This window comes from Centroberyx gerrardi, chromosome 7 (genome assembly GCF_048128805.1).
Source record: "Centroberyx gerrardi isolate f3 chromosome 7, fCenGer3.hap1.cur.20231027, whole genome shotgun sequence".
Lineage (NCBI taxonomy): Eukaryota > Metazoa > Chordata > Actinopteri > Beryciformes > Berycidae > Centroberyx > Centroberyx gerrardi.
The window spans coordinates 8,984,772-8,998,720 of NC_136003.1; the positions used below are offsets into that span (position 1 = coordinate 8,984,772).

At 43.6% G+C, this 13,949-nt stretch overlaps 2 protein-coding genes across 3 annotated transcripts; one reads left to right on the forward strand and one right to left on the reverse strand.

Moving 5' to 3' along the window:
• Positions 1 to 4,594: 4,594 nt before the first annotated feature.
• On the reverse strand, positions 4,595 to 8,424 carry gfer (growth factor, augmenter of liver regeneration (ERV1 homolog, S. cerevisiae)). Its single transcript, XM_071896815.2, has 3 exons — positions 8,209 to 8,424; positions 6,193 to 6,407; positions 4,595 to 5,623 (listed from the first exon to the last, which is right to left on the reverse strand). The coding sequence occupies exons 1-3, from the start codon at positions 8,419 to 8,421 to the stop codon at positions 5,461 to 5,463; spliced, it is 591 nt and encodes a 196-aa protein (XP_071752916.1). The 5' UTR covers positions 8,422 to 8,424; the 3' UTR covers positions 4,595 to 5,460.
• Positions 8,425 to 8,644: 220 nt separating this feature from the next.
• drg2 (developmentally regulated GTP binding protein 2) lies at positions 8,645 to 13,833 on the forward strand. 2 transcript variants are annotated; one of them, XM_071896806.2, is made up of 14 exons: positions 8,645 to 8,744; positions 8,966 to 9,052; positions 9,402 to 9,562; positions 9,832 to 9,921; positions 10,021 to 10,081; positions 10,340 to 10,430; positions 10,555 to 10,627; positions 10,727 to 10,817; positions 11,380 to 11,477; positions 11,710 to 11,786; positions 11,915 to 12,003; positions 12,094 to 12,152; positions 12,352 to 12,405; positions 13,433 to 13,833. In XM_071896806.2, the coding sequence occupies exons 2-14, from the start codon at positions 8,989 to 8,991 to the stop codon at positions 13,517 to 13,519; spliced, it is 1,095 nt and encodes a 364-aa protein (XP_071752907.1). In that variant the 5' UTR covers positions 8,645 to 8,744; positions 8,966 to 8,988; the 3' UTR covers positions 13,520 to 13,833. The 2 variants fall into 2 exon arrangements, with proteins under 2 accessions (XP_071752907.1, XP_071752908.1); XM_071896807.2 differs by lacking the exon at positions 8,645 to 8,744 and adding an exon at positions 8,769 to 8,787.
• Positions 13,834 to 13,949: the final 116 nt, after the last annotated feature.

The window sequence follows — 13,949 nt, forward strand, 5'->3', positions numbered from 1 at the left end:
GTGGAGGCTGACTCACTACAGTCCAGAGGGCCACATGATGCTGTCCGTCTTCTGTACCTTCCCCAGGTTTGATTGTTTGTTGAAACAATTTGGTTTCTGATCTGCTGAGTGGGCTGTCTCAAGCCAGCAGAGTCAGCCGTCCCTTTAGCTGTCCCTTCTGTACCTTCCCCAGGACCAGAGACGTGCCGATGCGTCAGAGTCAGAGGAAGAGGAAGGCTAGCAGCGATGACAGCAGCAGCAGCCCCCCTCCTCCCAAGAGACACCTGAGACTCTGACTCTAGGTACTGTAAATAGTATAGTTTTAGACATAAATAGGTTTTTAGAGATTTGGTAGCTGGAGTGATACAATGTCCTCAGATCTCAGTATGATTGTTTGTTGATATAATTCGGTTTCTGATCTGCTGAGCGGGCTGTCTCAAGCCAGCTACTGTATTAACTGTAAATGGTAAGTAAGTAGGTAAGTCATTAAGTAAGTTTTATTTCATAGCAGATATGGTAGCTGGGTTGAGTTGTGATGTTCTCAGGTCTTGGTATAATTGTTTGTTGATGCAATTTGGTTTCTGATCTGTTGAGCGGACTGTTTCAAATCAGCAGAGTCAGCCGTTCCTTTAGCTTATATTTGTTGATACAGTTCGGTTTCTGATCTGCTGAGCAGGCCATCTCAAGCTAGCAGTCAGCCGTCCCTTTAGCCTATAATTGTTGATACAATTCGGTTTCTGATCTGCTGAGTATGCTGTTCAATGTCAGCCGTCCTATTAGCGCAGAGCAGCAGCTGCAGCCTCCTACGATTTTAGACGTCCTCTCCTCTGCTCCTCTCCTCTGCATCAGCCAATACCACCAGGCTTCTCTCTCCTCTCCACCAGCCAATACCACCAGGCTTCACTCTCTTCTCCATCAGCCAATACCACCAGGCTTCTCTCTCCTCTCCATCAGCCAATACCACCAGGCTTCACTCTCCTCTCCTCTCCATCAGCCAATACCACCAGGCTTCTCTCTCCTCTCCTCTCCATCAGCCAATACCACCAGGCTTCTCTCTCCTCTCCATCAGCCAATACCACCAGGCTTCACTCTCCTCTCCTCTCCATCAGCCAATACCACCAGGCTTCTCTCTCCTCTCCTCTCCATCAGCCAGTACCACCAGGCTTCTCTCTCCTCTCCTCTCCTCTCCATCAGCCAATACCACCAGGCTTCTCTCTCCTCTCCTCTCCATCAGCCAGTACCACGAGGCTTCTCTCTCCTCTCCATCAGCCAGTACCACCAGGCTTCTCTCTCCTCTCCATCAGCCAGTACCACCAGGCTTCTCTCTCCTCTCCATCAGCCAATACCACCAGGCTTCTCTCTCCTCTCCTCTCCTCTCCATCAGCCAGTACCACCAGGCTTCTCTCTCCTCTCCATCAGCCAATAACACCAGGCTTCTCTCTCCTCTCCTCTCCATCAGCCAATAACACCAGGCTTCACTCTCCTCTCCATCAGCCAATAACACCAGGCTTCTCTCTCCTCTCCATCAGCCAATACCACCAGGCTTCTCTCTCCTCTCCTCTCCATCAGCCAGTAACACCAGGCTTCACTCTCCTCTCCTCTCCATCAGCCAATAACACCAGGCTTCACTCTCCTCTCCATCAGCCAATAACACCAGGCTTCACTCTCCTCTCCATCAGCCAATACCACCAGGCTTCACTCTCCTCTCCATCAGCCAGTAACACCAGGCTTCACTCTCCTCTCCTCTCCATCAGCCAATAACACCAGGCTTCACTCTCCTCTCCATCAGCCAATACCACCAGGCTTCACTCTCCTCTCCATCAGCCACCTTTAGAACAAGAGTCAATAGTACCTTCTTAAAGCAGTTAACAGATGTTTTCAAGTATGTTACATTGGATGCTCCAAAATTACAGCCATTGGAATTTGTGTATTGCGTATTTATCTAATGCAAATGGTTAGAATCTCTCATATTTTTAAGTAATATCACTGTTATTTATATTTCAAATGAAATTTTACTAGATACTTGAGAATGCAAGCATGTTTCATTTTACATTGCATTAGAACTAGTGATACTAATGAACAGTCACAACAGAAACCTAGAAATAGGCTATATATAGTTATAGTTATCTTTATAGTTATTGTTCTAGATGTGAATGGGCCTTTACTGTGAGAAAAAGCCTCTTAAACAGACTTTTTTCATAGCCTTTTTTATTTTACCAACACATTAGGCTATAATAGTGAATGGAAAGTAATCACAGAATAATAAGTGCTTAAGATTGGCTACGGTTATCCATTATTTATTTTCCAATGCTTGAGTTTAACTGTTAATGCTGACCTGGTCATGCTGAGTGAAGGCATGGCTTTCTTTTTATCATAACCTTTTCCACTTCAACATATATGATGAGTATCTAGTAGGCTTAAAAAACAAAACGAATGAAATGAACTGTTATGGTGCCTGGCTCAGTCCCCTCCACCTCAGCTTCAGCCCCAGTCTAACCTGTCTCCCAGTGTTTTCTCCTGTGTGTGTGTGTGAGTGCTTGAGTGAGTGATTTTATTCAGGTGTGCTGGAGTCAGGCTCCCGGTCTCCACAGCTGCTCTGCATCCTAATCAGCCCTCTTCATAAGCCATGCTTCACCATCCAGTCTCCGCCAGATCGTAGACTCTGCTACCCGTCAGTGCACTTCGCTTCCAGCGATTCCTAGTTCCTGTACTTTGCTATTCAGCATTCAGTTCCTTGTACCTGTTTCCCTGTCTAACACCTCTCTGTGTTCCTGCAGTTCTGCCTGCCAGCCTGGCTGTTCACCCAGCCTCGCTCCCAAGCCTCAGCCTTCCTTCCCCCTCAGCCACGCCATCCACAATCCAAGCCTGCTCAGCTCTCCTCGCCATTCCCCTCATCACCATCCCCTCATCATCATCTACAATAAACTACCTTTTAACCTTATCCCTGCCTCTCTGTGTCTTGCACTTGGGTTCCCTGTCCTGCAATCGTAACAGTACATTAAATGAACGTGACAAGCGAGTGTGACTGCATATAGCCTACATGCATGCCGCTATTAAAATACAACAAGCAAAAGTAAAATTGTCCATATTTCATTGTGTGCATAACTAGAACGTTCAAGAACCCATGGGTGTATGCATTTGCTGATGCTACGTTCAGGTGTCAGTGGGCCGTAGTAGGCGACGCGTGCTGCTTCAATCCTCTCTCTCCCTCCCGCTCCGCCTCTCTGACTCTCTCGCTTGCTCGCTCTCCTGTTTTCTGCTACTGGACTGCCGTTTTTTTTTCATGACAATTTTGGGGAAGCTTAGCTTCCCCTAGCCTCTTAATAGCGCCGCCTATGACTGGAGGTATTGTCGGCCTTCTGGCTTCATTGGACACTGATCTCCGATGTGCACTGGAATGATTTGCAGCCCAGTGTGACATGGTCAGGATGAGGATCAGCACCTCCAAGTCTGAGGCTGTGGTTATCTACCAGAAGAAGGTGGCTTGTCCCATCTGGGTGAAGGGTGAGCAACTGCCCCAAGTGGAGGAGTTCAGATATCTCTCGGTCTTATTCACAAGAGGGGGTAAGAAAGATCATGAGACTGACAGCCAGTTAGGTGCATCGGCTGCAGTAAGCAAGCAAAATTCACGATTTACTGGTTCATCTTCGTTCCATCCCTCACCTATGGCCACAAACTCTAGGTAGTGACTGAAAGAATGAGATTGCGGATACAACTGGCCAAAATGAGGTTTTTCTGCATGGTAGCAGGCCTCACTCTTCATGATAGGGTGAGGAAGTCAGCAATCCGGGAGGACCTCAGTGTCGAGCCACTGCTCCTGCACATTGACAGGAGCCAGTTGAGGTGGTTTGGGCATCTGATGAGGATGCACCTTGGACGCCTCCCTTTGGACCAACAGCTAGAAAATGGATGGAAGGATGGATTGATGCATGGATGGACAGATATAGTAATAAGAGAAAAAAAAAAGAAAGTACAATACACTACAGACACACTATAGGTCCCTATAGGAATAGTGATACCAAAAATATAAGTATGTAAGGTCACTATAAACTCATTATACCACAGACACATTTTAAGTCCATACAGGAATATTCTCGGAATATAATAATGATACCATTGGAGATCATGGTCTGGTCACTATAAAGCCATTAAATACCACACACTCATTATAAGTGGCTATAGGGATATTATAGGGATTTCAATAGATCATACTAGATAATGAGGTAGATAAGGACAGGGGAATGAGTAATATAGGCCATCTAGTAATTCTCTGCTGGTCTCAAAGCTTGTGGTGGTTTTATGGATCTATACTAGAATTATTATAGGCCATAAAAAATTCAGCCAGCAGAGGATGTTAATGTACTCCTGTTGTGGACTCAAAAGTGATCAAAACCAGCAGCTAATGACATAAGTCTCTGCAGGTTCATAATAAATACCATAAACACTAGTTGTGGAATACCAGGTGCATGTGAACTGGACAGACCGGATGAATGGAACTAGAGTAAAGCCTCTAGAGGCTCATAATACAAGTACAACACATTTTAAGATTTGTGTGTCAGTGTGTATGTATGTCCTTGACTGGTTCCAAAAATAACACATTCATGGAGGGTGCTGATCAGAGCATTTATTAATAACACACACCGACAGGTCACGTCTGAGAGTCTGGTCTGAAAGGCCATCGGCTAGAGGAGAAGAAGGTTCCTCTATGTTTCTCCTCCTCAGCTATATGGAAAGAGCAGCGGGACGTTCAGGAGCCAAATCAACTGAACAGACAGACCCACCACACACACACACACACACACACATACCCTGGAAATTATACAAACACACATATATAGAATCATTACAAATTACAAATGAAAAAATATGTTCTGTAATCATCACAATGTAAAACATTAACTTCTTCTGCTCCCTTAAGGAAAAAAAAAAACAGATATATTAGAGATATTCAAGTATTTTCAAAAATTATAGATTTATAATTCATCTGTGATATACAATATAGTAATTACTATTGTAACAGCATTGTATATTCAATATTTTCACACATTGAAGAGTGGGTGTTCTGTGTTGTGCTGGTTATGCTGGGTTAAGCAAGACTTTAACGGATAAAAGAAATCTTAAACAGATCAGGAAAAGCACATATTTAATGACTAAATCCCTCTGTGACTGAGTTTTTCTGTTGCTTTGATAGACAAATCAGGGTCACACATCATAAACAAACATGTTTATGATTGAGCAAATCAAGCAAAAATATTGTAGCACACACACATCTTTAAGGATGGATTCTTTTTTACGGATTTCTGTGTCCCAAACTTTAAAATCTCCTGAACAATCCTAATTCCCAAGAGATTCAGTCACTCCAAGATGCAGATCTGGGTTCAGCTTTGCGGCGTTCCCACTCATGTTAAAGGTTTGCGTTGACGGGAGGAATTTTCCATCCCGGGGGTCCTCGTATCTCTCAGTACTCAAGACGCGACGCCATCAATCGCAGGATCCGTCTTTCCATCCGTCTTTCCACCGCTCGTCCACCCGCGAGCAGTCGAAATGAGGCTTGCCCAGCCGCATGTTGATGTCGTTGTGGAGGCGACAGAGCCACTGAGACAGAGCGTGGCGGCTGCTGGCGTCCGGCTGATTGCTTTTCAACCTGCGGAGGGGAGATGGTGTCGTGTTATGCTTATTGCTTAGTGCAAAAAAACCAAAGTCTCCGTAGGTCCTTCACACAGAATTTCTGGTGTGCAGATCATTAAAAATGGAAAATCACCGTAGTTTCATGCCCTTTCATTTTGAAAAGATGATCTGTTTTGACAGTATTGCCCTGCTTTAGGGCCCCCACAGTGAAAGACTTTGCTGTAGTCCCTTCTATAATAAAATACATTTATAATACTGTCAAATTGGTTAGCTCAGGATTCAGTGAATAGCCCCTAGGACAGCGCTCTTCTCTGTTTTGCTATTAGAAAGGTCAGTCCCCTTTACACTCACAGTCAAAGCAGCCAAAGCCCCATAACTTGACTCTTGGCATCAGTATCCATGATTAATGCCAGAGCTTCAATATGGAAACGTTATATCAAATTACTGTATTAGCTACCATAAAGATAGCAGGGCAAAATCCTATCACTGTATTGAAGCATTTTTGACTGAAGCAGCCTTTAATTTTAAACTTTCCACACAAAGTAATGACATACAAATGTAATAAGAGACAGTGAGATTATGTACCTGCCCCTGAGGTCTTCTGCACATTCGTCACAGGGGAAGAACTTGGAGAACAGGTTGATGAACTGGCCCATCTCCTGCTGCTGGGTGGTGGAGGGACGGTCGGGGTAATATGCCGCCATGGTGTGCAGGAAGGACCAGGTGTTACGCCCCAACTCTTCCCGGTCCAACGGGCACTGCGGGTCCCGCTGCGACTCCGGCTCCTCGGCTCGGACCTCCTGGAGGATCACACAGATATGATTATTATGGGAGTCAGTCAGCTAGAAGCTAGTAGTAGAATTGCACCCAGCTCTAAGGAAACAGAATTGAAACTGAATTGGAATGACAGGAAGCAGAACTGAATTCCATTAAATTCCACTTCTAAGAGAGGTTGTCTTGACTTGCTAAACATTATAAATCAAACATTATGAATCAAATAAAAGACAGTTAAACAAATCAAATATATTCAATTATAATGTATGTATTACGGTCAAATTCCACCTGAAAGGTACCTTTAATATTTTATGATATTCAGTATTGACAATACATAACACTAATATAATCTCAGATATGTGGTAAGAAGAAACAAAAAAACATGGAATTTCACAGAATTTCATTGAATTAAATTCACCTTCCTGAAAGTCAGGTTAAATTCCAATTCTGTTTCCTGTAGGTTTTTTCAAATTCCAATTCCAATTGATGAGTTCATTCATGAATTGACCCAAACCCTGGTTCAGACACATGGGTGGGACAGTCTAGAGCAGTGTCTCTTAAACTATGGTTTAAACTATGATGGTTTATGGTTAGGACAGCAGGATGGCCTAGTGGTTAGTGAGGTCGTCCACCAACCACAAGGCCAAGGTTTGATCCTCCATGTGGATATACCTGCTGAAGTTATACTTGTGCTGCGTTCCATTCAAAGTCGGAAGTTGGAAATTCACAGTTGGTGGTCATAATCACAACCTCTGTGCGTTCCAGCGCTCCAGCTCAGAAACACAGGGAAGAAACATGGCCGCCCACAAGATTTAATTTGCCTAAAGTGAAATACTGTTCCCCATGCAAAGCCAATGTCAATGACATTTGGTGATGTTAGCTAGCTCAGTAGATTAGAATGTTGGCAACTGTAAGTGCAAGTTTACATTTCCAAAATGTTTATATTAGGCTATATTCCAATTACCATTTATTATCACGTGTGTGTTTTGATAGATTTAAGGTCATGTAATGCTGAAAATTGACCTTAACCAAAATCCCTTTCAAGGTATAATCAATGTAATACTGTCTCTGCCTTAAGTGTAGTTTGAGATTATTGTTATAACTAAAGCCGTGTAGCATTTACAGTGTATGCTGCCATGTTGACATGACATCAGATAACTGCATCTTGGAAAACTCATGGCTGAGAAATCTTCTACTTTCCTACTTGGAATTCGACTTTTTTCCCCCAGTAGGAAGTTGGGATTTCCAACTTTCTGACATCACTGGAACACAGCAATAACCCCCACCTGCTCCTGGGGAGTAGCTGGCAAATCCTGCACCCCAATCAGAGCAAAAACAGAATTGTAGGATTCACTTAAGTATATCAATCATCATCAATCATAAAAAATATATATTTAAATGTTTGTGACCCAAATGGGTTCTGGACGGTTTTCTGGTAGAACCCAGTGTATGTCTGAGTCCAAGGGTGAGACTAAATTTACTCAATTTGGTGTCTGGGCTGTAAAAGTTAAATCATGCAAGTCCACATTGCTCAATATGAATAGGACATAACCAGAATAGCCAATTGTCAGGCCACCTTTTAAGACTCACAAACTTTATGACATTTGTATTTGGTAAGCATACTGTATGATACTCATGATACAGGTGAGGTCCACAACGCGACGTAACTAAAAACTCTGCCAAAATGTTATCTCATTGCCCAGACATGTAGTCAGTCTGATCAAATATCCCAACCAAGCCAAGCTCCTTTACGACTGGAAAGAACAGCGAATTGTCAGCCAAGACAAGCAGCTGAAAATTTGGCAACCTGCGGTGAACTCGGCTCACCTGCGTCGCAGCTGTCGCCTGCTTATTCTGGACCTTCATCCACGATTTAAAGTCCGTACAAGCCCTGCACGGCTTCTTTTTGGGTTCCCCGCTCTGCTCCTGCTCTTTACCGGGACTGTCCCCCGGCGGGCCACCCGCCATAGCGAACGGAAAACCTTCAAACCCGGGCGGGTTGGAGGCTGATGCTCCTCTCGGTCCTGTGGGCGCAGCCATGTTCGCTCTGTAGCATTCTGGGATTTGACACGACTGACCGGTAACATCGATGCAACAGGGACAGAAGATGCTCGTTTTGAGGGAGTTCAAATTCACTGTTTGTTATTTAATGGCTACGTTATTGGATATATTTATACTAAGCGAACGACGTTTAAATTGCGCATTTCCCTGTGGATATAAGAAATTAAAATATGCGGGGAACGTAGTTTCTTTTGGAGTGAGTTTTTTTGTTTCACCCGGAAACTAATGTACACGGAACTTCGGGTTCCGGCTGGTGATGTCACGTCTCTGTGCATGCCGCGGAGTGTAACCTGAATTAAAGTGTAAATTTCTACTATTCTACCACTCTTCTAACACGTTGTCATTGTGTGTATTTCACTCAAATACTCTCCTAAAGCTACATTATGTTGATTCCCTGCTTTTGATGTGGTTTGCCAACTGTTTTCATCGCACTGGCAGGCTAGTTAGCCGGTCGGCTAATAAGGCTAACAACTATGGACTGACACGTTTCTGTTCCTCATGAAATGTTTTCTCTCCTCGGCAGTATAACCCGTCTGCCTCGCCACCATGGGGATCTTGGAGAAAATCGCAGAAATCGAGAGAGAAATCTCTCGGACACAGAAAAACAAAGGTAAGGGCAGAGCACTCGCAGGGCTAACTGTTAGCTACAGTATGGGAGGACTGTGTGTGTCATGACATCCCATTCTCTGTTTGAATTCTCCTAGTCACTGTTATGTTAATGCTATCCTGACGGTGTCAAGTGACCGTTCTAATGTTTGTTGTGCTTGTATTACTATTTAATAGCAGCATCCTTCCTCACTTATGTTCTTACCTACAATTGTAAGAACATAACTGACTCCTACTAGCAATACACTTGTCATTTTAAAATCTCAAAGCTGTTTTGAACAGAAAATATAATCCATAATGAATCACTTTTGCTTGTTTTGAACCACTCAAATGATGCTTTCCCCCCCCTTCAGCCACTGAGTACCATCTGGGCTTGCTGAAGGCCAAGCTAGCCAAGTACAGAGCTCAGCTGCTGGAGCCCTCCAAGTCAGCGGGGGCCAAAGGAGAGGGCTTCGATGTCATGAAATCAGGAGATGCTCGTGTTGCTCTTATTGGTTTCCCCTCCGTGGGTAAGGTAGGTCAACACAAGGAGAGGGAAGTGGAAAATGACATACATCAGTCATACGTCAAACACTTATATGTCTGCATCTGCCATAAAAAGGGGGCTTCTTCAAACTTTTCAGCTCAGGTACCAAACGACAAATTAATTTATGCTTTGGGACCCAGGTTCATTTTAACAAACCAGCACTCTAGTCATGTGGGAAGCCACCAGAATGAGATCTGCAACCTGACCCAAAGGTTAAGATGCCTCTGTCTAACTCAGCTCTCTGTTGTGTCCTGTAGTCCACCTTCCTTAGTTTGATGACGTCAACAGCCAGTGAAGCTGCTTCCTACGAGTTCACCACCCTCACCTGCATACCTGGTGTCATAGAGGTACACACATGCACATGAATACATACAGTATTTTCACAATTGTAACTAACCCTAACCCTTAGCATGTCATTAATATTATATTTTTGTATCGCTCTTCAGTACAAAGGGGCCAACATCCAGTTGCTAGATCTGCCAGGAATCATTGAGGGTGCTGCCCAAGGTACGCTTCACTTCCATGTTTTCACAGCTGAAACTCCAGCTATCATGTTGATGCTTTATAACACCACAGATGGGTATTAATGTGCATTTTAGGCTTCAAACTAGACGCTGATTGCTGAAGTTTGATAAGGCCATAGTGTGTAAAAATGCATGAGTGCTCATCACATGTGACACAGTCATGACCTAATGCACCTAATGCTAGCTAGCTCTAACCTAGCTCTCTAGTGATTGTGATTGGCTGACCTTTGACCTTTCCTAGGCAAGGGTAGAGGTCGGCAGGTCATTGCTGTAGCCAGGACAGCAGACGTAGTCATCATGATGTTGGACGCCACCAAAGGAGATGTTCAGAGGTGTGTGACGCCCACTGGGTGTATGTGTGTGTGTGTGTGTGTGAGAGAGAGACAGAGGGTGCGAGCACTTGTGTTTTTTATGAAGTAATTCTTGCCTGTAGCTTATATTTTTTTATCCTTCTAGAGAACTTCTAGAAAAAGAGTTGGAATCCGTGGGCATCAGACTCAACAGGACAAAACCAAATATTTATTTCAAGGTAGAGTTTCCATTCCCCCTCCTCCAGTGATTTCCTCCAAACCCTTTGTGACATCAAGGTGTTGTATTAGTAAAATGTGTTACTGTCCTCTCCCTGTAGCCCAAGAAAGGTGGCGGCCTCTCCTACAACTCCACAGTTCCCCTCACCCACTGCTCAGAGAAGCTCGTCCAGCTCATCCTTCACGAATACAGTATCCTTCACACATAAACATGATGAATGCGACAGTCTAATCATTTTATGTCTGTTCCTCCAAGAGACTTTCCTGACGTTTCGCTGTCCCTGTGTCTCTCTCTGTCTGTCCCCTTTTCTCTTGCTCACTATAGGGATTTTTAGAATATCATGGGATTTTTGAGAAGTGTATTCCAGGCACAGAAAGTCAGGGAATTTGATAAATTCTCGGGGAACATCAGGGAATTAAACAAATGGATCACTTTACAGGAATATAGCGGAATGTGTTTTCCAACTTGTTTACCTGTATAGAACCTTTTTCCTGGGCTGAAAAACAACATTGAAAAACCAGGAAGGAAAACAGTTTTTTTAGGCCATGGAAGCGTTCTGACTTGGGTATGGAAAGTCATGGAAAATCAGGGCAACAGTGGGAATCCTGTCACTCTCTCTCTTAAGTATGTGTGTTTGTGTTTGTCAGCCTCTCTCACTCTTGTTCTTTCAGTCTCTGTCTCCTTGTCTCCTTATTGTAACATATTAATGTCTCACAGTAGCAGCTGGATGCTTTCTTTAACACTCCTCTTCAGAAATCTTCAACGCAGAGGTCCTCTTCAGGGAGGACAGCACACCAGACGAGTTCATCGACGTCATCGTTGGAAACAGAGTTTACATGCCTTGCCTATATGTACGTCAATACATGTCGTCGCTGCCGGGTGAAAACCCATAGAAAAGCATATAAACCTTCATGAAGTGAAAACATAAAAATCACAATGGAGTTACCGCGTTTTCCCATGACAACTGCGATACGCTCTATCCATTTATTCGTCATGCTTTATCTACTTTTTAGCTCTTGTGTGTGTGCGTTCCTGTCTCACCATTTGTGTGTGTGTGTGTGTGTGTGTGTGTGTGTTTTACAGGTATACAATAAGGTGGATCAGATCTCCATTGAGGAGGTGGACCGCCTGGCTCGTAGACCTAACAGCATTGTCATCAGGTCAGCTGTGTGTGTGTGTGTGTGAATGTGTGTGTGATGATAGTTTTGGGTGTGAGCTGCCATGTCAATATCCTGACAGTCTGCGTACATGAGAGTTGAGATGCTTTTTCCCTTTTTGTGCATTCCAGTTGTGGGATGAAGCTGAACCTGGACTACCTTCTGGAGATGCTGTGGGAGTACCTGGCGCTGATCTGCATTTACACCAAGAAGAGAGGAGGTACACACACACACACTCACTTAAACAAACACACACACACTCTCTTTCAATCTATCTTTTATAACTATTATTTATGTATTTCTTCTGTAGAGCGCCCAGACTTCAACGATGCCATCATTATGAGAAGAGGAGCATCTGTAGAACACGTGGTGAGTAACACACACACACACTGCAGCTATCTAATCACTAAACACACACTCACACACATACATACAGACAGATATTGAGATCAACGGTCTCGTTAGAGCCTGAGTGCATAATTAATCCCATAACAGTAAGCAGAAACATTTACAGTCACACAGTTTTTTACGTGTTCATAAATAGGCCCGTTTCTCTTTCTCCCTGCAGTGCCACCGGATCCACAGAACTTTAGCCAGCCAGTTCAAATATGCCCTGGTTTGGGTAAGTTATTTCCAGTTTTGGGGCATTAACCTTTAAAAACCTTGACTCTTGTGCCTCCTGTCCTCAATAAGCTGTTTGAACTAACTACCTCGTGTAGACCAGCGAGGAAGAATAGAAGAGGAGGGTTCATTGATGTCATGGACGTTGTGTATTGGAGGTACAGTGACTGCACAGTGTAATTTTTTTACACACTGTGCAGTACATTGGACCACATCAGTAGACATTGTAACTATGAGTAAATAAAAACCCCATAGAGGACAGTGTTGACAGTGAGGCTGGACTGGGGGTGGGACCACTGATATGCACAGAAATCTGCGAGATTCTACAGCTGGTTTAAGTCGTATTGAGTTTTTTTTTTTAAACATATTTATACAACAATCAACATAGATTGTCAAGATAAGACCCAAGTCTCAACTCGGGTCCAGTTGTGACTCTTCTTCGCTCCTGCTGCCATGCTGCGTTGTTATTGTTCAAGCAGACAGTATACAGGCAAAGCGATAGGTTTCACTTCCATCTTCACTGAAAACACTGTTGTGCAGACTAGACTGCTTCTTTTTTGCCTGGGAGCCAATGACTCATATTCTGGCCAGTATCTTTTTTCTGCGAGAGGCTTATTTGATATATGCAAAATGGATGGTAAACTACGGATAGCGGCGTGAGATCCAGTTGTGTCTTTAAATTAGTAACAAACCATTTTATTTAGCAGGTACTCCTGTTTTGCACATGCATAGTATGATAGACAGTTGTGCGCATGTGCAAGATTAATTCGCTGTTCCTACGTACAATATTTCCACTTTAGCGGACAAGGGTTCCTATAGGCTGGAATAGCATGTGCAGTATCTTTCCTCCATTATCTTTGGTTCAACTACATCAACTGCGGAAGTTAAAGACCCAAACCCAAATTTGTGGTGAAGCCTGACATCTAATGGTGAAAAATAGGGTACTGAACTGGCCATCTGCTATTGGCTGATCTTTGGTGACATCACCTGGCAGTGTATCTGAACTGGGCTGTCTGTCGGTCTTACAGGGAACCAGTACCAAGTACAGCCCTCAGAGGGTGGGGCTAACACACATCATGGAACACGAGGACGTCATCCAGATCGTCAAGAAGTAAAACGAGCCTTCTGATTGGACCGAGGAGAGACTGAGCGGGAGGAGTCACGCCCTTGCGGGAGGAATTAACATGCAAAAAAATGTTCATTTATTCAAAACTCATTGTACAGTAGATATACAGCAAACCTAAAGTCGTCATGATTCTTATTTTGTATATGAAATTTAACAAAAACAACTAAACAAATCAAGACACAGACCAGATGTGAGTTTGTTTTGTGCAGGAAATGGCATATTTTACCTTTTGATTAAGATAGGGAAAGTGCATTCATTGAGAGAGAGAACATGGAAAAAGTAATAAATTCCATAAAACTTGAATTGACTCTTGTGTTTGTTTAATTCGCATCAGTTTCAGCTTCCGGTTTAACCTCTTATTAAATGTGCCTTCCTGGAAATGTAGCCTGAGGGTTTGTAGTATAAAAAGGAGAAGACTG